At 35.2% G+C, this 26,117-nt stretch overlaps 1 protein-coding gene across 1 annotated transcript in view; it reads right to left on the reverse strand.

Annotated features, from left to right (window-relative positions):
• Nucleotides 1-26,117, reverse strand: part of LOC149788757 (uncharacterized) — a 144,660-nt gene that overhangs the window by 13,103 nt on the left and 105,440 nt on the right. The window contains exons 12-16 of the mRNA XM_089973548.1: nt 24,296-24,378; nt 23,547-23,615; nt 16,097-16,166; nt 1,290-1,631; nt 184-537 (exon numbers count right to left, since the gene is read on the reverse strand). Of these exons, the coding sequence (XP_089829674.1) occupies nt 184-537; nt 1,290-1,631; nt 16,097-16,166; nt 23,547-23,615; nt 24,296-24,378 (918 nt within the window). The remainder of the gene's footprint in view (nt 1-183; nt 538-1,289; nt 1,632-16,096; nt 16,167-23,546; nt 23,616-24,295; nt 24,379-26,117) is intronic.

Here is a 26,117-nt window from a genome sequence, read left to right on the forward strand (position 1 = left end):
TCAAGTGATAAAGAGCCAAAGAAAAAGTTACAGTTAACACATGTTAATTTTAATTGCTTTTATTTTACAATATAATTGTTTCTTTATTTTCTAATGTACTGACCTATTCTAAACCTTATCTGGGTGTCATCTACTTTTATGTAACAAAACAATACACAAATGCATGTTCAGCTTTGACATTACCTTGAAACTGTGAATCTTTATCATCACAATAAACTTCTACATGTATGGTCATTTCACCTTCAGGAAGAGATGAGAATATGCACTTTCTCCTTAATAAATCTGACACAAAGTTTTTAATTCCATTACGGTAGAAGAAATATCGCATTCCCTTCTCTGTAATCTTGCACAATGGCTTTAAATGTATGAGTATACTTCCAGTTTCACACATCAAACATTGTGATTTCATGTTATAGTCAAACAGAATGCAACCTGTGTCAAAACAAGCTCTAATTTCAGACTCTGTCTTGTGCATTATGTTTCCATCCTTGAACAGCTCCATTTTCAGGGTATAGCAGACTATATAGGCCACCTTTGCTGAAATATATTTGGATTCATTAAAATAAGAATGCTTATAGTGAAGCTATTTTCGCTCATGTAAAACATGTGTATTATTTTGCTGAATGTGTGATAGTATCTCAAATTACTATGTTTGATCCATACATTGTAACAAGTATTTGCTATATAGCAGTGCATCCCCCATATGGGAGCATATGAAGCAGGGAACCAAACTATGCCCATGCTCATAGTATACATGATGCCATTCCTCATCCAAAGCACTGGATATTAAATAAATCATGATCGCATTATGTGAATCCTTTACGTAAAAATAAAAATGCACGGGAACAAAATGTGTGCATGAATCACAGTCTTACATCAGGGTTCCATGTGGGAAAAGTATCAAACTTTTCAGCAAAAGAAACTAGCAGTTCATAATCTATGCATGACATCACTACATGCCTGAAGTCAACTGACCTCCTGTTGCACTGGCATTTGATAGTAATTCTGAATACTGAACTTGCAAACTGGTACTTTTAAACTTGTGAATTTATTAGACCTCTAGTAACATAGAGACTGGAAATACCACACTCCAGAAGGAACTGTTGCTTAGACAATGAGCAAGGACAAAAACAAAACAAAAAACATCAATATGAACAGAATATATGGGTAGAAAAGCATACTGGGGGCGTGTAGGCTAGCCAATTTACAATTTGTTACTGTTACTTTCTATAAGACCTTACAGTCCGCCTTCTATAGTCTTTAAGTAATATTACTAAATGTGAACATACCATTAGTTTCTTGCTCATGAGTTATGGTTTGTGGGTCATGTGTCCCCTCTATCTTCTGCCTCAATCCTTGCAATATTACGTCTTGCTCAGTTTCATTCAGAACATTAAGAAAAGATGAAAATGCTTCTGGAAGCTTTGTCTTGATCTTTTGTAGGAGTGTTTCTGCCACTTGCTTTCTTTTCATTTGACGCATGTCTTCACACTCTTCTGCAGACAAAAGATCTATCATCTCAAAGAAAGTCAAAAGTTCTTTTGGAGAAAGCTCTTCTAATAAATAGTCTTCAACTGCTTGCCATGCCTCAAGGATGTCTTTTACTGTGAAATTCAAGACTGGTAGCATTTCTGTAAAATAAACTGGTCATAATGCAACTAGCAAAAATACAATTCGAAATTAGTAGCCCAAGTAAGAAGGATATATACAGGTGGGCCTATATTGTTTCAATGATAATTTTTTAAAAATATCATAACAGTGTTCAAGGTTTTTTTTTAATTTTAATTATGAAAGATAAAAACCCTCTTATGTACTTTAAATGCACATATTTAATAGAGCAAATGTGTGGCTGTAAAGGCATCAAGCTTACCAGTCACAGTTTTCAAGTAGTAGGATTTTATGGTGCATGTGGTTTCAAAAACAGGGATTTCAAAACATAAAATAGGGGATTATGACATGCATGAAAATCATCAATATTAACAAAACAGGAGACTGAAATAATGTTTTAGGGATATTTAATTAATGATTGCTATGTACTTTCTATTAAAATGAGCAACCATCTAATATGATGAATCATTCATGTTGTTTGTATCCTTTTTCTGAAGAAAAGAGTTGTAAAGATAATATCATGTGCATTTCCCACATAAATACTGGGATATTATATGAATTTTGCAAAATATTCTGGGCAAAAAATATATTTACAGCAAAAAAGAGAATTATGAACTGTACACTACATGACCATCTTGTGTATAATAGTCATCTATGAAGCAAGTAGTGGGGCATGATTCTGAAGATAACTTCTGATCAATGGCATCAGACATCCAAAGGTTTCTACAGGTTTCGTTATTAGCGTAAGTTTAAGCTATTCACTTGTATGTCACTTGTATTTTACATACAGTTTGTATACTTAATGGAATAAGTAAAAAATGTCTCCATAAATACAGTACATGTACCAGTGAACGCAATAGTAATCCATGATCCATCTATCACTTCACTAGTGACACAAATCCTTCATAATGATATAAGTCTTTATCTGTTAAGCAAAATTGATCTTAAGTTTATGGCTGTAGTCATTCTCCATGTAGAGTTACTGTAAACACAATTTGAGGTTCACGGTGTATTGCAAATATAACAAACTGATCACATGGTGTGACTATGAATTTTACTTGCAAACCTTCACACCTTTTTAATGGATTTATCAATTTCAATAATAATCATATCAGTATTAAGATAATTTGATCATGTTATATTTAAATCGTGTTTAAAGTTTATAAAACTTCCAACTTATATGTGATGTGATGTGATTTTGATTTTTAACGTAGCTTTAACAATTTTTCAGTCATATCGCTACAATGTCTGCAATGTGGCAGTTTATAGTGATGTCTAGCACTGGGGCATCATGCTGCAGACATGTAGCATGATGTCCCACCCAGTAACATTATCCTGACACCAGGCCGACCAGTCCAAACACTAATCTCTTAATGCTGAACGCCAAGCGAGGCAGCTGTTAGTACCATTTTTGTAAGTCTTTGGTATGACTCAGCCAAGGATCGAACCCACAACCTCCCGCATCCGAGGCGGATGCTCTAACCACTACGCCACCGGAGCGGTGTTCCAACTTATATGGACCTTAGGTATGAATGCAAGAATACAATGAATGCATGTATGTATAAAAAGAAAAATTAGGACACAAGTGAGAATAAACACCTAAGCATTGTGGACAAATCTTGCAACACAGATGCTTTCGGCATACAACAATAAATTATTTGTATAACTTCAATCAAAACTTTATTCAGTACTTACATTTAAATAGTGCAGATTTTAATCAAACTGAAGAAGTTAACTTGTTGTTGGATGCTGACAAATTATTTGAAATGGAAAATGTATTTCGGTAACAAAAAGCTTAATAGATTTTTTAGATGAATGTTATCATAATTTAAGAGGCCTCATCTGTTTCAGGAATGGAAACCATGTTGGCTTGCTGATGTAATTACTGCTATCTGCTAGTTTGCTATGATAGTGTTTTAGTGAATACATTGTGTATACACATACACGTGACATAAGAAATGAGGTCAGCTTAAAATGTAGCATGTGATTTGCATCATGCAGTCAGGAGTTTTGACCCACAGGACAGGGAGGATTTTCATCAACCCAGCTATTAGCATACAAAAATGCTGGCAGTGCAAGTCTGGGTCTTAGGATGACCAATTGCCAGTAGCTTTCCATTGGAAGGTGGTTCCTTCCAGGTGTGTGTGTGTGTGTGTGTGTGTCTATATATATATATATATATATACTTGCCACCATATATAGGCAAACATGTGCTGAAAAATGGTATTAAACCCATAATAATCAAAATTATATAGGACCAAGGAAAAACAAATGTGGCAATGTGATTTTCTGCTGAGGTGGAGTACCACTAACAGTAGTTTATATAGAAGCCATAATCAATGTCAGATTGTCACTTTTTTCATATAGGACCAACTTGATAACATAAGAAATCTTCTGGAGAAAACCACGTGTTCATATGACCATGTTGGCATTAGCAAACAATACATCAATCTTTGCAGCTCAAAATATCTGGCCAGTGCACTTTGTGAGCATCTGCACAAATGACCAGGACTTTTTAGAATTTGAGTGTGTTGTTAAAGGCTGCTTGTATGTGAGAAAACTTGCCAGTAGCTTCTCGTGGGTCGATGGTTCTTTTCGGGGTTTTCCAGGGTTCTTCTCCACCATTAATACTGGCTGCCATGTATAGCCTATCGTGTGCTGAAAAATTGGCCTTAAACCCTTGAACAACAACAACAACAACAAAAGCTGCTTGTTATTAGAAACAGATTAAAGCTTCTCTTCAAAAAGGAGAGCTTATAGATGAACTTTGTTAGTTTTAGTCATGCATAATGTGAACCCCATTTTTTCTGCACTTGTGATAAATAATTAGCAAAACTCTTTCTTGGTAAGATTACTAAAAATAAATAAATAAATAAATAATAACAACAATAATAATAGTAATAAAGAATACTATCTTACAATGAACTGATGTGGTGCTCAACACTAATCACACACATGAATGTAGCGACTGGTTGGATGCCATCTTGCACATGTCAAGCTAGATAAGTGATAGAGACCTCAAAATAGACTGAAAAATAGTTTTAAATATTGAACAATGGCATACTAGAAATGGCACATTTGTACAACCAAGAAAGGTAAAGACAAGGTTGTAAGTGTTAAGGATAGGAAGATCAGGAATTTGTGTTATTTTAAAGCATTTACTTGTCACGAGTTTGCTATTAGTGGTTGTGAAGAGCAAAACCCTTTCCTGGGGCCCAGTAGAGGGGCTGTGATGAGACAAACGATGCTATCAACATCTGGTTCTAGAACAATCAGGGTCAATAACCCTACAACTGCACTTCGTTAATGGATATTGACAACATTCTGACAAGTATTTTAACATGACTGAAAACCACAAGCAATACTTTCAATGAATGCAACCAAAAAGTTAATGATCTTTCCCATAACATACAGCAGGAGAATAAAGAATATTGGGATCAAAATTTGAAATTGGGGAATTGGATAAAGCAAACGAAAAAAACAATGGTCAATGTTGAAAAACAATATTGAAGAAATAATTCTATTTTTCATGGTTTACCTGGCAGAGCTAATAAAGGATGGGATGTAGAGAGGGCACGTAGATGTCAAAATAGGCAAGGCATGCAGAGTATGGGCTGTTCATAAATCATAGCCAAGTTTACTGTATACTACAAGCAGCACAAAAAGCAATCAATAAACAAAATTGTTTACTTTTATATCAAAATCTAGTACTGATAACTGGTGAATCCTCATGCTTTCCAGTCTAATGTAGCTTGAAAATTGTTGATAAATTACAAAATTGTAGAAAAACTGACCAGATTGCAAAAGATTATGTTGTTGTTCTAGGGTTTAACGCCATTTTTCAGTACAAGATAGGCTATACATGGCGACCAGTATAACAGGTGGAGGAATAACCCTGGAAAACCCAGGTTAGAACCACCGACCCACAAGAAGCTACTGGCAGGCTTTCCCACGTACCCACGCTAGCCGAGTCTTGGACTCGAACCCACGCAGACAGAGATGAGATGGCCGTGATCCAGAATGGTGAGTGCTTTAGACTACTCGCCGGTCACTCAGAGCCCCCAAGAAATTATGTATGTATTAAATGTGTCAGTGATATTGGAATTAGTGATGACTTTGATGATGTTGATAACGATAGTGATGGGCAATTTTCTTTGACTGAAAGATGCACATGGGAATCTTTTCTCCAACTTTTTGAGCAGAAATTTAATGAACATGTCGAAGACATAACCAATTTATTACATTTAAATCTCAATGATTGTGTAAAAAAAAGGTTTGGGTCTTTTTCTAAAGGAAATTTGTATTTATTCATTTGTCACCATTACCAGTTTTACTGTAGAAGTTACGACCCCTATGGTGGGATCAAGACTGCAATTAATGCTAAACAGGAAAAAATTTCAATTTAAAAGAAAACATTGATTTATAAACCAAATTATTCATCAGACAAAAACGTTCACAGCAGAAACTCATTTTAAAGCTTGTGTCGATAAAAGAAAGTCAGTATATGAAAAGTCAATGACAATCAAGAAATGACCTTAAAAATGTCTGGCAAGTTGTCATGGAATAAGGCAAGAAAATAATTTGGGAATGCTTCACAACTATTTGGGTAAATGGTTTCTCTGATGCATACAGCGTTACCAAGCGTAGTTCATATTTTTTTCTTTTTTTTGTTACTGGGCAATACATAGGTCATAGGTAGCTTGCTGCAAGATACCCATATTTCACGATGTGCACTGGTACTTTACACCTGGTCATGTACGTTTTTTTGGTATTTATTTGAGACATATTTTCTTATGCAAAACCATGATCACTTGGATCTTGTAAAGTACAATGTTGTTGTTCTGTTGTTGTTCTAGGGTTTAATGTCATTTTTCAGCACAAGATAGGCTATTCATGCCAGCCAGTATAACTGGTGGAGGAAGAACCCTGGAAAACTCAGGGAAGAACCACCGACCCATGAGAAGCTACTGGCAGGCTTTCCCACATACCCATGCCTTGGACTCGAACCCATGCTGACATAGGTGAGATGGCAGTGATCCGGAATGGTCAGCACTTTAGACCACTCGGCCACTCAGGGCCCCATAAAGTACAATGATTTGTTTTCTTGAACAGACCCCTAACCAGCAACCACCTGATTCTTATGGCCTGAATCCCTTGTTACCAACACGTTGTGTTCAAAAGTACCCTCAAAAATGGCCACCACTCTAATGCAACCAGTGGCCAGCATATTAGCATGAAAATGTAAAATGTTCCCTCACAAGCAGCCACTTTTTATTTCAAATGTGTTCAGAACCACTAATTAATTCATATCGTTAGGTGTGTGTGATTTGGATTTTTAACGTAGCTTTAACAAGTTCATGTCATATTGTGTGGCACTTTAGAGTGATGTCTAGCACTGGGGCATCATGCCACAGACATATAGCATGATGTCCCACCCAGTCACATTATCCTGACACCAGGCTGACCAGATTTAACACTAACCTCTTAATGCTAAGTCCCAAGTGAGTCAGCTGTTAGTACAACTTTTATAAGTATTTGGTATGACTCGGCCGCGAACCCACGACCTCCCGCATTCAAGGCAGATGCTCTAACCACTAGGCCACTGGATCGGTCATATCATTAGGTAAGTAATCAGATTATCTTTACCATCGATACCTTTCTCCCAAAGTCAGGTTTCTATTGCTGAAAGAAGTGTTGGCTAATGTACATGTACCACTAAGATTAATATTATATCATTTTCTATAAAAGCCAACATTTACAGAAAATGGGCTCAACAATGCTGTGATGGAGTTTTAGGGCTTCACACATCTGTCCAGTTCTTCTCTTTGATAATTACAACCAGACGTAATTGTCAAGATCATAACAGTGTCAGCATTGGCTAAATATAGATTTTGTGGATTAAAATGCACAAAGAAATTTGCCTTGAACAAAACAGGGTACCAGACGAAGACTGAAAAATCACATGATAATATTTATATCACTTCCTTTACGAAGAAGGCATTTCATCCACTCTTCAAAAGTTTCTTCTGCAAATTTTTTGAATCACATAGTTATCAACATCCCAAAAAACTCAATACCAAACATTAACATGTCATCACATAAAAGGAGCTGTATTACTTTAGAAGAAAGTTGGTTATTCTACTTGACAACATCGGGGGTAGGAAGGGGGCTTGTTGAACAATTTTATGCAGAAAAGACTCAAATGAAACAATTTTATGCTGAAAAGACTCGAATAAACAATGTCGTAACCGATACAGAGGTTATTCAGCAGCAGTGGGAAAATGGTGGAGAAAATGGAAAGAGAATTATGTATGAACCAAGATTCACACGATCTTTTGGAATGATTTTGCACTGTGCATGTCAAAAATACCCGCTCACATATCATGCTTCCATCAAGAATAAGAACCATTAATGTATATTCAGTTGAAATAATGTCTATTCTTAAGACAAGAAGAACTTTTAAACAATTAATGTTACATTAAAATGAAGCTATCTTACTATGTACATTACATATACTTCTCAGAAAAATTTTAGTCCCCCATGGAAAGGCCACCCGTCTTATAAGGCCACTTTCCCCATGCAAAAAGGGTGACCGCATAAGAGGGGGGCCACTGTAGTGTCAATACTCTTACAACTTACTACAGCCATAGGGGCAAGTGATAAACAATATACAAATCAATTTTGTAATCATTCATATATATATATATATATATATATATATATATATATATATATATATATATATTTTAAAAGCCTCCCATCAATATACCATCTACTTTTTTGATTCTTCAGATTTAAAACTCTAGAAAATTATTAGTCTCTTATAATTCATCGCCGAGGACTCGATTTTGATGTAAAATAATATGACAGCATGAATTTATGCAGTTCCTCTCTGCATTCAGTTTATTTCTTTTTATGAACAGCTTGGTATATTTATAGCTGGACGGATGGGCTGGAAGAACCAGAATGGTAATGGCATGACTTGCAGTGTGTCAGCATAGCTACTAAACTAAATTCAAATGCCAGTGCATCCGTTACTACATGACTGGATGTGTAAGATAGAATTCCAGACAACAAAGAATAGCGATATGAATTCTGAACTCTAAATAAAGGCAGTATACACTGTGTTACATTAACAAGGACATGTGCCTATATGAACTATGCTTATTATCTTTTTATCATATGTGAACCATAATTTTTTTTTGTGTATCATGATTCTAGGAATCATACTCATTTATATATTTATTCTGGATGTGTGAACCATTCTTATTTCTTCGTATCATATACCTATCTGAACCATGCTTATATTTTTTTTACATGTAAATCTGTTTTCTATTCATAACATATTCAGTATGGTAGTCTGATATTGTATGCACTGTATTTACTGTATATGTTGGGACAGCGTATTTGTTGGGACATGATAAATTAATTTTAAAGGTAAATTTTTTGTGCACTGTTAATTCTGGGACACATCAGTTTTTTTTTAAGATGTAATTTGTGGGACACCTTTTAAATCATTCGAAAATTACATGTCGGAAAATGCACTCCAACTGAAATTTTATGTAAAAAATATAAAACTGTGTACTTGAGATAAAACTTGTTAATCCACTGCAGCAGCATCTCATCACCACAACCCTTATCCTGCACAGGTGTGATCTATTCTTTTGGTACATGAATATTTTGTTAGCTTTCACATGCAGTGCAAAATTGTTAGAGGCAACACACCACCTGAAGTGGAAACAGCAAGAACAAAAGTCTGATTTTTTCAAATCTGCACTAGTTTTGCTAATTCTCACACTTTATATGTCCATCTTATCATCAGTCCATCCACGAATGTGATCAAAGTACACTAGAGTTTCATCCATGTTAATGATCATATTGTCGGTGAAATGATCTGTTTCTCTTCTGTCCTTCACTAATTCATCATGATTTTATTTTCTCCAAATCTTCTAGGTGATGCTGGGTCATCGATGCTCACACAAGAAGCACTATACTGTGTAACTTTAAAAACTGTTCCATTGTTTCACTTTATTTTCAAACTTTTCATAAATACTAGTGAAAAAGAAACCAAAGTTAGCTTCCATATCTCGGCCATCTTTGTATATTCAAAGCTAAAAAATAAAAAATTGGCACACTTAAAACAATCCATAGTTGGCTTCTGAGGTCAGCGTGCTCTGCAATAAAATAACCTTTGTATTGATATCCTTTAACAAAATTCGGCTTCCAAGTCCAAAGTTGGCTCCCTAGGTCAGCTTTCTTTGTAATAAAAATAACCTTTGTCTTTGATGTCCTGTCGGTAAGTTCAAAGAAGAAGATTACTGCTGGCTGCCAGTTGTGTTTATTTACCACCAGGGCTTCTACGTATGTGGCATATGTAGTCATAATTAATACAAAGGTGCACTGATGTCTGCGGGTAAATAGTAATGATGCTTTTGTAACCCGCACTGGCAAAAAGATTGTCACTCGCACTCAAGTGAATGTGTTTTCAAATACTGATTTTTATTTGCGAGATACTGTCATATAGTAGACCTGGATATAAATTAATCTTGGCTAGGTTGCACCTAACACAGTGTCATGTGTGAATGGCAGTTGTCTTCAATATATCGGTTGATTATTTCCCTCTTGTTTGGAAATCGTTTGCTTCTCTTCTGGCCTTCATGATTTCATCACATGATTTTATTTTCTCCAAATATTCTGGGTGATGCTGGGTCATCGACATCCGTGCATAAAGCACTGTATCGTCTCACTTTAAAATTTGTTCCATTATTTCAATTTATTTTCAAAATTCCCGTGAATACAGTTGAAAAGGAACTCAAGTTTGCTTCCATACCTTGGCCGTCTTTGTATATTCAAAAACAAAAAAAATCGGCTCACTTCACAGAATCCCTAGTCAGCTTTAGATGTCGGCTTTCTTTGCTATAAAATAACCTTTGTATTGATATCCTTTTAAAAGAAAAAGTAACCAAAGCTGGCTTCTGAGATCGGTTTGCTTTGTAATAAAAATAACCTTTTGTCTCTGATGTCCTGCTGGCAAGTTCAAAGGAGGAGTTAACTGCATGCTGCCAGTCATGTTTATTCACCAACAGGGCTTATATGTGCTTGGCATTTGTGGTTACAATTAATACAATGGAGCATTGATGTCTGCGGGTAATTAGAAAGGATATTTTGTAACCCGAACATGTGAAAAGATTGTCACTTGCACTCAAGTAAATGTGTTTTCAAATGAAGATTTTTATTTGCGAGATACTGTCATACAATAGTCCTCGATATAATTCAATCTTGATTATTCTGCACCCAACACCGTGTCATGCATGAATGCCGTCTTCAAGTTATCGGTTCACCATTTCCCTCTTGTTTGCGATTTTATTGGCTCCAGTTTTCAGTTGGATAACATGTTCAAATATATGAGCACAACCACACACAATTGTTTCTCAATGTTCATGTCAATGAACAACGTGGTGTGTGGTATTGGACATAATTGATACACGCTACAGTATGGAAGCCTATGCCACTTATACGGATTTCGTGGATATATTATATTTTTTAATGTTCATGTTGAAAAAAGGAATAAATGATAACAACACAAGGTTAGATTTTTTCTTTTTATTATCAATTAAGCATTTATCTATTTTATTGCAACGTGCAGTGTGTGTGTGTGTTGGGGGGGGGGGGGGCAAGCACAAATGCTATGCAAATTTATTTTGTTTCTTAAGTCTTGGGACATATGACCAAATGGAAAAAATATTTCGTCATAAGTTCTGGGACAGGAAAAAATATTAGTATTGTATCGTATCCCAACAAATACAGTAAATATGGTGATGAGGATACTGTTATTGCAAGAAATGAGAATGACAGTTTTGAGTTGAAGAAACCAATTACAAATCAGGAAATGATATTATTCACTCTTTAAAACAAAAAACACTCCAGATCCCAAGAAGATTATTGTCAATTGTTACTGGTTTACCTTACCATGCATTGTTCTATTTCTTAATGTACTCTTTAATATGAGGCTTGATATGGGAGAATTTCCAAAAGAGTGGGGGCCCCGAGTGGCCGAGTGGTCTAAAGCGCTCTTCGTTACGGATCACTGCCATCTCACCTCTGTCTGCAGCGGTTCGAGTCTAAGATTCAGCCAATATGGGTATGTGAGAAAGCTTGCCAGTAACTTTTCATGGGTCGGTGGTTCTTTCTGGGGTTTTCCAGGGTTCTTCCTCCACCATTAATACTGGCCGCCATGTATAGCTTATCGTGTGCTGAAAAATGGCATTAAACCCAACAACAACTAAAAGAGTGGCAAAAGTAGTAAACAGAATAATATGCCTGATATTTAAGAATGGGAGCATGAATGACCTGAGCTATTACAGGGAATTCCTCTAACAATGCACTCTGCAAAATATTCAAATCTATTTTAAACAAACAATAGCTTAGATGGGCTGAAAGCAATAATTTACCAAGTCTCAGATAACTTTAGAAAATACTACAGTACTTGTGATAATATATTCAGTTTGCTCAGAATTGTTCAGAAGCATAAATGTAAATCCTGTGGTAGGTTTTACTATTTATTGATTTTTCAAAAGCTTTTGATTCTGAACAACGTAATCTATGCTTTTCTCTTGTGGAAATACTTTACAAGTTTTAAAAAATATGTCTTATTGTTTGAAAAGCCATGCAGACCTGCCAAATCTAACAAGTCCATCTCAGTAAGCCAGGTGATTTTTTTATAAGTATGACCAGTTTTCAGTAAGGTGTAACAAAATATCATAAAATGCTATTGTAAAACTGGAAAACAATTAAAAGTTTGGTATTCGGAATGTGCAGTAATGATAAACATTATGTTCAACTGAAACATTTGCAAAGTATGTGCAGACTTTAATTTACCACTAGTAAAGTTCCACAAATTTTAGTTCCAAACCCTATGCAGCTCAATGGCTTGTTATCTCTCAACTTGATGTAATCCTTGGCAGTTCTTCTTTTTCCATTTCACATGATGGAAATCATATTTCCTGCCTTAAGACACACTCAATTTGGCATGTGATGTCCTAAAAAAACATAACTGTCCCTTTCAGCTTTTATTCACAAGAATCAGAATATTCCTTTTTATTTTTCTGTGCCTTATTTTCCCTTTCATCTTTAAAAACACATCGCTTGCTGAACGCCATTTTAAAAAAATTCTAATATCTACAGATTGATCATGTAGATGGTTCACATGAACAAATCTGTGCAGTTTAAAGCATCCAATGTGATGCTGTACAGTTAGCCTGCTTCCCTGACAAATTTCACAACTTCTATTATGAAACCTGGATCCAAATCAAACATGGATGAAAAAATTTTCCCGATTTTTCGGCAATGATCATTTTTCTGTAGATTTTGCTTTTATGCCCAAGTCCGTATTTTAAGAATAATTTTCATAAGACTGACAGCAAAATTGTAAGGGTTTGCAGGTATGAGCCATGTAAGAGCACACACAATTTTAATTGCAATGTAGGAACAAGACAATGACATGTTCAAAGCCCAATTATTTTTTGTGTTTTTACTGAGGATTTAGTTCAAAAGCTAGGAACTAACTGTAATAGGGGCAATTTCATCACAGTGAATATACCAGAGAACTTTGCATTATTGTATGCAGATGAAGCTACTGTGCTGAAACTGAATGAACAAATTAACACTACATATGCACTTTGCATTCAAACAGGAATAGAAATTAATCCAGCTAAAACAAAAATAACTCTCTTTCAAAATGGTAGCTATCTGAGAAATTAGAAATATTGGTTTTACAGTATAAAATTCCCAAACCAAATAAGGAGTTATTTAAAAAAAGTTTCCAATACTCTGGAACTCTGCTCTGGAATAGTATTCCAGCTGAGATTAGAAATGCCCACTCTATTTCCTTCTTCCAAACCCAATATATTCAGTGGCTTCAGAGATGCAGCTTAAATAAATAAATTCCTTTGTATGAGGGCCTCAAGGTAGATTAGTTTTTAGCTAATTGTGTTACCCTCTTTAAATAAGGTCATTATTATTATTATTATTATTATTATAGGGGCAAACCTACCGAAACAGTGTCATTATAAAAATATATGGTGTTGCTCTTCACATCAACGTTGAGCTGGGATATTAATAAAAATATGTTGGCATCACATGTGTTGAAAGTACCATCTTGAATGTTTAGGTATCAACAAATATCTGAAAGATTACATCTTCAAGATACACCTCTCCCTCGATAACTCATGCACAATGGGGTCCATAAATATAAACTGCACTATAAGCAAGGCACAAATTACCAAATGACCTCCAAAAATTAAAAAAAAAAATCGCTTTGACATCAAGAAAACTGTGGGGGGTGAAGTGGCGTTAGGGAATGACTGAATCATCATTTTACAATCACGTCGATAATAATTTTTAATAACATGCTATTTCTAATGAAGTTGTTCGTTATTCTGTTTAAATAACATTTATTTTCAAAATGTCCAACATATGAAACATTGCTCCAACTGGTTTCAACTACCATCATGTGTATGCAAACAATCTGTGTATTACATCACTGCTTTTTGTTTTCTTGATGAGCCTGGTTCCTGTAGTGGTGTTTAATATTATCCTGCCAAATCGGGAGTCCACAGAGCAGGGAACTAGGCTAACTGTTGATACACCACCAAACAAGATTCCTTTTTTACAAAAACACGCAACATTTATTTCGTGAGACAATCGACTATGTTGGAACTCAATTTCTGTATTGTTCAATTAGTACAATACTGATACTGTGATTTCCTTGGAAGTAATAATGAAACTTGTTATCCTCTTTGAGGATATCTCTGTGAAATCAAATTCTTTATTTTACGAAGTATTCATTTCTCTTTGCTGCTTCGTTATCTTTGACCACAGTTAAGAAAGAGCCCATAAATTTAAGGTAGTTTATGTTTCATACACAATAACATTTATAAGATAACATTTATAAGTGTTCGCTTGATCAAATGATGTGAGTTCACAAGACATACGACCAGGGCCACTAGATTTTAAGTTTGTAGGATTTTCATGCCTTTTAACTTTTCTTTTATTCCACCTCCTTTATTTGATTTAAAATACCTGTACATAATTAGCATGAAATACAAAGGAAGCCAGCTTTAAATTCAGTGCAACAATGCAACAAATACTTCCGCAAGTCAGTTATCAAAACACAGTCGGCACTTAATTGGATTCTCAGAGAAACGCTTGCGGACATAGCTGGTGCGGTAGATTGATGCATGTTACATTTAATTACATGAGGACATACTGCATTTATGATGAATACACTTAAAAGGAACTAAAAGAAAGAACTAGAACACAAATTTCAATTTATAAGAAAATTATTTAATTTGTATTTATTTATTAAAGTACTGCCTACACTCGGCATAAAAGTTTCCATTATCAATTTTGATCGTGATTTTCTTCAAGTTAAACAAGTAGGGATCAATTTTTTGGGTATTTTCTGGTTTAAAATGTGGGATCAATACCTGACCCTGCGTTATAAGCAGGTTCACGAGTTATCAGGGCATGAGTTATCGAGGAAGTGGTGCATACTAAAAATAACTGAAGTTATGGTTAACTCCTCATGAATAAGTTCAAATCATGTCTGGCGATGAGTTGTAAGTATTTAGTGGAAACAGCGGCTGCTACATCATGGAGTAATCAGGAATGGGATTACTCCTCTACCAAGACAAACGGAGAAATGAAAATTTGCATGATGTACTGTAGCAGTATATCTGGGCACAACTGATCCCTTACCAACATCATCAAACAGTATGTTTGATATCTGATATTACCCTCGCTGTCTTTTACTCCAAGACCTTTCATCCGCATGAGCCCAGGTTGACCTTGTGAAAGTTACATCAGCAGTGCATGCTTCCTTCTCAGATCATTCATTCAGAAGCTTTTTAGTAATGCAGGTTACTCAACTTTCACTGACATTTTATCTCAACAAAACAAGTCCAAATATATGCCAACCCTAGCTAGCATCTAATACGTGACTCAAAATGATATGTACAGTAGGAGACCAGAGACTGGACCATCTTGGGGGTAAGGGAATGCAACTCTCACTTCCCATTACCTATTATCCTAATGTATCATGACACATTAACATATTTGAAGAAGAAATCAAATTTTTAGTGGAGATGTTTTTTCAATAATACCTACTCAGTCATATTACATGCAAGCTCGCTCAGACTTTTCTGCTAGTTGCACACCTTGAAAAGCTTGCAAATCGGCTCCAGTAGCAATGACAAAACTGACTGAATTTAGTAACGACGACATTATCCAAGACCGCTACACCTGGTTCTTATCTTGGCAAGCAGATGACCGACTGATTTCCACTTTGGAAAGCAGACATTTGGGTAATCTGTTCTTAAAACAAGCCTGGGAGGGCTGGATTTGTGAGGTAATAGATGCTAATATGATTGGGTAACAAACATGATGAAGAAATGTGAAATTATTCACGTGTAATAATGTCATGTATTACCTTCAGAATCCCCAATCACTGGTACAGCTGAAAGCATTCCCGCCTTCTCTCCTGACTTCTCTTCATCTACCTAGATGAGACACATAACAAAATTTTTTGTCAACTATGGCAAAAATTGAAAATCAGAATGTTCAATCCTTTATCATATGATCATGACATCCACTTATTGCCCTAGGAACTAACCAATCAGGAGAAGCTGTCCTTAAGAGGACTTGTATATACCAATATACACTACTGTCATTGATTTCTTAAAATTTGTTTTGTGTTTTTTAGATTTAATGGCACGTTTAACACTTTGATGACTGTATCATGCAAAGGAAATGGGATCTAATGCAAAGAAAAATGGAAGCAAAGCAAATGCCTCAAATACACACTAAGGCAGTCCACCTGGGGCTCGCAGGTATTGAACTCATTACCACTGAATTATGAATTCAACCCTCTACCAACTCAGCCACTGTAACTCTTCATCTGTGATGCATGATAAAATCTATTACATTTACTCCTACATGCATCATTCATTATTAAATAGTTCTGGAAGAAACAAAAGTTTTTCTCTTTTTGCTAATAGCAGTAATTGTTGATCGCAGATTGTATCAATTTTAAAAACTTGTATACCAGCACGCCTCAGCTTAAATTTGCAACATATCTGCTATTCGTATCTTAAATAAATAGTTTTAAGTTGTTTCTATTCACAGTAATGATAGCCATATATTATGGTGGATTGGTGTCATATTTCAAGTCTGAGCAGAACTTGACAATAGTTTTCTATCCATGGTTCCCACGCTTTTCTAAATATAAATTTCCAGGTCTTTTCCAGGATTTTTCCAGGATGAAATTAATTTTTTCAAGGTTAACATATGACCATTACTGAATGGAAATAAAGAACATTTTGGATTATAAAACATGTATTTTCCAAATCTGACGATGTTTCTCTTTCGCGAATCTCTAAAACGTATGTCAGAAAAGATCATCATGTACAAAACCACAAAATGAGTCACACAAAAAAATTTGACTATATTCCCGTAAATTGGCATTTAAAGCCATTTCAATGTACAGAATACAAATTCTAACTTTACTTTGCTGACCCACATTATCTTGCTACATGGAAACAGCATAATAAGCATAAATTATTTTGTTTTCTTTCGAACCTTTAATTCCAAAGATTTCTAGAGCAATGTGTGCATGTTATACAAAGTAAACATTTCCTATCACAGTATGAAAAGACCCCAATAAATGCAAAGTTTTAGAATCTTATCTTGTTACAAAAAATAGTTTAACCCTGAATTAGTGTGTGCCAATAAAATCTCAAACAAGATTTTATAACCAACCTCAACTCCTTAAGATGATTTGGTTAAAAATTCAATCATTTAAAGACATTTACAAAAGGGCTGACTCAAATTTTAACAAAAAAGACCTTCAAAATTATATACTGTTGTACAAACAAGGACTGAATTTTCTGTAAAATCAACTTGTCTTCATGTAGTTCAATAAACCAGTCCCCAAACTTGTATTGATTCATGGGCTCTTATTGTTTCTTAATATATAATAAAAGGAACGACAATTTCCCATTTCTCCTGGATTGCCATTTAAGTTCTAAAACCAATGCTTCAAGCTACACATCACTGTGCAATAGTTTTCCCCAAAGTTCAGCTTAGAGATTCGAAATTCTTCTAATCCAGGTTTCCGCCAAATATTCCAACCACATTTTTCACATTTGGAAATTTTGGATGGAGTGTGGGTTCAGAGCAATTATACAACAAAGACTTGGAATCTGCCGCCACCATAAGATAGCTTACCAGTGTGCCTAGCAAATTTAAACTAGGTTATATCGATTTATACCTGCATGAAATCGATTGAAAAATTATTTATTTTCTCAAAAATGGCAAGTATTATAATCGTTATGTCTTTAATCCGCTGACAGACTAGATGAAACTCAGCACAAATGAAACCTGACCCGGTAGTCGCCATTTGCGTTAATAGTCACATGACTTCACAAATCTCAAGCAACGACACTGTAAGTCCAATAGTCATGTGATACCAACAACAAACTCCTTTTTAATGTTGTTGTACAAAATTTCAATTATATTAAATGAAAGTCTGATACCTTTTGTAAAAACCAGAAAGAACATATAATTCTCAACATATTTATTTCAAGGACAGTCTGATTCATCAAGCAGAGTAGTCTGGTTCCCTGCTGCGTATGCTCCCTTTGTGAAAGAGCACATGTCAACGTGGTAGTCACGTGATACAACTAAACTCTGAAGCTGGTCTCGGAATAAATATAGAGAATTTTGTGCTCTTTCATTTTTGTATTATTATTACAACCAATATATGACTTTTTTTTTAAAAAAATTCTACAATATTTTAAAATGACGGTTGAGATACTGTGTGCTCATGTGACATGCTATCGAAATCACTATAATTTCATCAACTCATTTGTTTCATAGTCTTTCAGCAGATTAAAGACGTAACAGTTGTAATACTCTCATAATTTCTGAAAAAATAATTTTCATATCGATTTCATGCAGGTATAACTCAATTTAACATTTAAATTTGTTAGCCCACCCGCTAAGCAGCTATGCTTTAGCGCCACCATGTTGGCCTCTTGTGATGCTAGATACCTTCCATACAAAAAATACAGATATTGAGCTGTCTGTGAAAAAGTCCAACAAATCTAATCCACTGAGAGTTTGGATTGTCTCAACAAATATATTTATGGCAAGCACCCAAATGATCCATACTGCAACCTCCTAATATTCTGGTCAGAACTCGATAAATTTAACTCACGATCAGTTCAGCTATGACTCAATTATGTAACTGTTTTGGGCGTCACGTTGTAGAGGAAAATTCTCAGATTTCTCCAGACCTTCATCAATATTTGCAAAATTCAAGGACTTTTCACGGTCGGGAAAAAAAAATTTCTCCTGACTTTTTCCCGATTTCCTGGTAGCGTGGGAACCCTGTCAAGATTGATAAATTTTGTTGAGCACCTTGATATGTATAAACGCTACTTCCATTTTCAGCAGAAGTGGCCATATTGGATGGCTAGTGGATATCACTTGTAACATAAAATTGATGCATTTTGTCACATTTAGTAAATTTCCGTTCAGTGGTTTTTGGCACTGAATATCTTTAAAGGTGTTTCTTTTTTTTATGGCGACCACATTTGATTTGTGATGTGCATCATATGTTACTTTCTGAGACAGACATCCCTTATTTTATATTTATTCAAAGTCTATTCAGCAGATTTTAGGAATAAGTCATTTATAGGTTTTTCTATTTGTTTTTTTTAATAACAGCTGCTATTATATTTGATTGTGGATCAGCATCAAATGCATACACCTGACACCTAGATGCTTTCAGTTAAGGATTGGCAAAATTCTATTCAAATGCTTTGCATACGTTGACATTTAACAATCTGTCTATACACAGTATTAAGACTATATAAAAATAAAACTGAACAACTTACAAAAAGAAGTTCAGCAAACGTGGGTATGTGAGAAAGCTTGCCAGTAGCTTCTTGTGGGTTGGTGGTTCTTCCCGGGGTTTTTCCTGGTTCTTCCTCCACCATTAATACTGGCCGCCATGCATAGCCTATCGTGTGCTGAAATATGGCGTTAAACCCAACAACAACAACAACAACACCAAAAAAGAAGTGGGTGCAAAGCACATGCCCCAAGGATACATTAGAGCAACCCAGCTGGGCTACAATGGGGAGGTATTTAACCCACTACACTTTAATTACAAACCCAAAACTCTACCAACTGAGCTACTGCAAATCTTCCTCTAATCAACTTGATAACACCTTTTGGACGTTTTTTAAGCGTTCCTCATTAATTTTATTAATTGGTTTTAGAAGAAACAAAGCTTTTATATTTTAAGTAATACCAGCCATTGTTGATGGCATTTTGTAAAAATTTGAAAGACTTGTGTACCAACATGCCTCTCTTCAAATTATTTCAGTGTCTTCTAAACAGCGCTTACAAATATTTTCTAAAGTTGTTTCTGTGCATATTAATGACAGAAATTGTTGATAGTGAATTGGCATCTTTTGTATCAATCATGATGAAATATTTTTATATTTCCATTGAGCTGTTTCTTGGAGGAAGTTTTTAAAATGCTTTTATTTTGGCAACAGTAGCCATACTGGATTGCATGTTGCCATCATCTGAAAAAAATAAACTTGAAAACACTCTATCCCAAGATGCTTGTTGTCAAAATGGATAAAATTCTGTTTAGTGGTTTTTGGCAAAGAAGATGATTACAGGTGCATCTATTTTGTTTTTGGTGCCTATATTTCATTGCAGATGTGCATCATTTGTAACAATTCGACATACCTTTCTGCCAATATACCTTCTTTTATTTCTGCTCAAATTCTATATATCATCAGAAGTTTTTAGAAAATCATTTAAAGTTTTTTCCAATTTTAGTAACAAGCTGCCAATATTTGATTGTGGATGAACATCAATCACATAAAACTAAGAAGTCTTTATGCCTAGATGCTTTCTGTCAGGATTGGTTATATTTTATTCAAACACTTTGGAGTAAAGGTCAGTTAAACATTTTCCTATGTAGAGCAATAAAGAAACCTAAAAATAACACTTGAACAAGAAAAAAAGAAAATTGATATTCTCTTTCATTAGCTTTTGTATTTAAGATTGTTTTTTGTTGAGTTTTTTTCAGCATTTGCCCAGGACAAATGGGAATCTGGCTGCATTTCCACTATATAGTCAACATGTCCATCTTGAAGTTCTGAAACAACACTTAACACTTGAAATTTTCAGGTTTCCTATTTCTGTAGATTTCCATAAATCAGTAGTTTCTGCTTTTGAATAAGTTGGTGGCATACATGTATTGGAGCAAAAGCAGTCACATTTTGGTGAATTACAATTTAAATTATCTTGCATAAAACATATATGCCACTTTAAATAAGGACCAACATGGCACAAACGTATTTAACAAAATTTTGAATGCATATTTCTTCCATTTTCCTTGTTTGCTGGACCTTCGTTAGTCTTAGTTAAGCCAAGAAAATTCCAAGCCTGAGATTGGGCTATATTCCCATGTTCCAAAGGTAGTTGTTCATCTATTCTTGATGTTATTTGTCTGACATTTTTAATGTATGTGATACATCTACCTCTAACATACACTTTTCAGCTAACTTATACTTTCTGGCTCAAGTCATAAAAGCAACCCATTAAGATAATGACCAATTAATAAACTCATGCCAGCAGCCACAGATGAAGCTAAATTGACATGCTTATTTTATTGATGATTTCTGGATAAAAAAAAATTTGCTGATTGCTTAGAAGTATCTCGTTTTTCATCTTTTTGAGAAGAAAGCTGATTCTGACAATTCGGAGTTTGAAATTTCCATGCAACCAATTTTTGATTAAATCAGTCATCAGACCACCACAAATGTGCGTACTAGTAATACAGAAGAGAGATGATATTCTTATCTGGAAGGAGCATTGGCAGATGCAGGGGATGCAATAGGGGTGTCTCTCTGTCCTAGCCTAGCTTGAATGCAAATCAGGCACACAAAGTGAAATAAAGATCTCAAAAACATATTTATAAACCCAGCAATGATCACTGAATCATGATGAAATTCATGATACAGTACATTTCTACAACATACATATTTATTTAAAGTTGCAGCACTCGATGTTTCAAAAGTAGTAGATATATAGATATAAACAGACCAGGCATGTAAAAGTTGTTTTAGTCATAAATGGCACTAGCACTTTGAAAATGTACAGATACAAAAAAACTGTTATCTGTACACTATATACTTTAATAAAAAAAGAAATCAAATAAAAATAATTTAAAATGTATGGAATACAAGGATCTGATCAAGTCTATTGTCATTAATATTATTATACTAGTGAACTAAAAGTCACATCTACTGATTAAGGTGAGGTCAGTAATTGGTATACTAATAAACTGGTATATACAAGTTGTCAGTACAGTAACTTCATATGAATGTTTGCATTTCCCAGAGTTTGAATGCGGAATGACATTCAGTCGCAGAAGAACCAAACAGTCAAGCATGATTTTGATGTCCTTCCAGTATGAAATGAGATGTGATAAAAGTACCCATATCAAATTACTGTACTGATGTGTTTATTAACTACCTTAAACAGTTATTTCAAAACAGAAAGACATTGTTTGATGATGTCATCCTGGCAGCAAGTAATCTAAATCTGTATCAGATGCACATCCAATGCATAATTTTAGGAAAAAGTAGTATCATGAATTGTATGATGGCGTGTAATACAATACAGATCGATATTACACACCAACACAATAATGAATAATTATTCATGACTGTATAAATTCAATAGGAACTTTTTAAAATTCCAACAATCTCTTGACAAATAATCACACATGACATTCAATAAAAGGCATAAATGAATATAATGACAGTTTTATATATGAAGCAGTAAAGCTATCAATAAAGGCCAGGAAGAGGGGTCTGTTGTTCTCCTGCAGCTACCAGACGGAGATGATAATGTCGATTGTGGACCTCTCTGCATGGAATCCACACTGTCAGCAAGCATCTGCAGTCTGTTCTGGATGATGTATGTGAAGACATCACCCACAATGCTGAAAAGGGAAGTAGTTGTTGCATTTACTTCTGTCGCCCTTGTTCTTGTAAAGGGTAACGATGTTGGTGTCTCTCATGTCCTGAGGCACTCCACCTTCATTCCAGCTCTGGCAGAGGAGGTCATGTAGGTGTGTGAGCAGCATGCTGCATCCGCACTTGATGACTTCTGCTGGGATGCCATCTTTCCCTGGGGCTTTACTTAAGGACAGTTTTTTAAGACCTTCTTTTGTTTGGCCATAGTAGGTTTCTCATCCAGTTCAGTCACGAGAGAAAGGTTTTCAATGGCATTGAGTGCATCGTTGGTCACATGGTTCTCTCTTTAGTACAGTTCAGAGTAGTACTCCACCCAGTGCTCCATCTGCTTGCCCTTGTTGTGGATGGTATCATATGCAGCAGACTTCAGTGGTGCTGTCACTTTCTTCGTGAGAACCATTGCTTTCTTTATGCATATCATCCCTTCTCCAGTCAGTTTAAACAGGTTCCACCACGCGTGATGAGCTGGATATGGTTGTCACAGGCTATATCAGATGCAAGCCACTGGGGGATTTCCAAGGGAAGTGGGTGCTTATCTCCAACATCTGCCCCTGGCAATAACAACCCTGCTGGAGAAATGCAGAGAACAACACAGACCCTCTTCCTGGCCTTTATAGACCTCACCAAGGCATTCAATCTGGTCAGCAGAGAAGGACTCTTCATAATCCTGGTGAATATTGGATGCCCTACAAAGTTGCTAGGCATGATCCAGTCCTTCCATGATGACATGAAAGGCACAGTGCAGTATGATGGCTCAACATCCGACCACTTCGACATCCACAGTGGAGTGAAACAGGGCTGAGTCCTTGCCTCCATGCTCTTCAGCATATTCTTCGCTGTCTTGCTCAAGCATGCCTTTGGTCCCCAGAAGGGATCTACCTGCACACATGGTCAGACTGCAGACTGTTCAACCTGGTCTGAAAGATGACGAGGACCAACTACGCTTGCTAGCTGATGAAAAGCGATCTCAGAGGAAGAAGCAGCTCCAACCCACACTTCAAGTGCAGCATGTTCAGCAAGGACTGCCACTCCCATGTTGGGCTACATAGCCACAGCAGACACTGTACAACCACCAACCGGGACATCTCATGGGCGCACCTCTCTCTCTCTCTCGAGACTAACGGATGCCAACCAACAGAGCTAAGTCTTAGCTTTGCATCTAATGATGCAGTTAGAACTCTTCCAATATCCATGGGAAATGGAACATTTAAATCTAATATGGCTGAAGTTTGCCATGAACAGCACTTTAAGGATAAACACCTGAATAGCATTAAACATCAATACATACAGTAGAACCTGCCATGAAAGAACAATCCATTTGCCATAATATTTTGGTCTCTCAAGACAGGTGGTCTCTCCTAACAGGTCATAACACTATACAATCATTAAATTTGTTTATTGAGAATATGGTCTCTCAAGACAGGTGGTCTCATATAAAAGTAATCTTTCAAAACAAATTTTACTGTATAACGCACTAGAAGTTGATTAACATTATATGTATTGTTTATAAAGTAAGCTATCAATACAAAGGAGTGAACACGATATGTGATACTACTTACAATTCCCTGTCCTAGCTCTGGAAGTTTCTCAATGACAGACTGTTTTATTTCATAACTCTCCTGGACTTCTGGAACTTCATGACCTATAAAGAGATCAAACTGTCAAAGTTTTAGCAATCCAACCAATACATTTAATTTAAAATCTGAGTAATTAATACCTGCACAAACTAAATACTTCTGTAAAATATGTCTGTAAAATACAGCCTGAGAACATTTTTGAACACGTGTAATAATTACATGAAGGTATCTCCTGGAACATCCTTATAGTATCTAAATTTCTTCTTCATGCAAAATTAAATCAATATATCAAACTTTTATGACAAAGAGACAGTGTGTAGATATTAACATGATCAAAATCTAACTTAAAAATCAACTTGAAGGTCACAAAGACTTGTGAAACAAACCCATTTATACCTTGTCACTGTTATAATATTTAAAATGGTAACTTCATGGAGCAAACAGTTAAAGGAATAACTCCAAGACCATTGACTGATTTGTAAAATGGTACATTTCTGATAGATATGTGACATCCCTTGACTTCAATATACTTTTCTATGCTATTTTATAGATCCTAGATAGCACTGGTCATAGTCTGTGCAACTCTATTTGCAAAAAATTATGAACATTTACCTTAAATAACTGATGAAATGATCAGAATATTTTCAATACTGCATCTCTCATGATTGTTGTGGAATTTGCAAATATCATGTTCATTTGTTTGTCTGAAAGTGTCTTTTGTGACTTGATGAACTTGTCCACATTGTTAACTATATCATCTCTACTAACACATGGACACAATAGCTTATTTGGTTCATCAACAAAAAATCTAATAAACCAAAATCTACAGCATCTGTTATATGTGCGTACATTGTTTAGTATGTAGTTCCCAATACACGATTCCATTTTTAGATGTGTGCTGTACAGTATAGAGAAATAATGCACAATTCTGACAATGTAAAGTTAACAAAGAAAAAATGATCATATTATAAGAGATATATACTAACTGTTATCCACGTTCATGACCTATAGTACATACACAGGAGTGTGATGTTTTATAAATACAAATATAAAAATTGGTGAGAAGACAAAATAAACTTATCTGTACTATTAAGACAGATGTAACTACAAATAGTACTGATAGATTTATTTCATGTTGTCAAACATTTTCCTCCTATTTTATTGATAAAATGTAAGACTCCTTTGAGTATATCCTTGAAGACTGCAACCAGCACACACCTTTTCATTATGCTTTATAAAAAAATTTGACTTACTTAGATATCACCGTCTTCAAGAAATTCATTCATTGCTGTATACATTTATAAATTTATCCTGGTCCTTTTACCTAGATATCACCGTCTTCAAGAGATTCATTCATTACTGTATACTTTTATAAATTTATCGTGGTCCTTTTACCTAGATATCACTGTCTTCAAGAGATTCATTCATTACTGTATACATTTATAAATTTATCCTGGTCCTTCTACCTAGATATCACTGTCTTCAAGAGATTCATTCAATACTGTATACATTTATAAATTTATCCTGGTCCTTTTGGTCAGCATATGGGGAATGAGTAAACCAAAACAAAGATTTTATAACTAACACACATGTAACAAATACTGGGGGACCAATCACAGCTTCGACATTAATCCTGTGGATCATACCTCAAATGCACATCAATAACTCCCTTTCGGGCCACTTCATCTGTTTATGAAACAAGGATTTAATGAGAAATTATGAATAGTCAAACTATTTGTTTTATATTTATAATTACTTGGTCAATCTTACAGTCAATCCAGTTCTAGAAATAACTATATGGTCA

The sequence above is a fragment of the Sinohyriopsis cumingii genome, chromosome 11 (genome assembly GCF_028554795.1).
Source record: "Sinohyriopsis cumingii isolate HCF-2022 chromosome 11, ASM2855479v2, whole genome shotgun sequence".
Classification (NCBI taxonomy): domain Eukaryota; kingdom Metazoa; phylum Mollusca; class Bivalvia; order Unionida; family Unionidae; genus Sinohyriopsis; species Sinohyriopsis cumingii.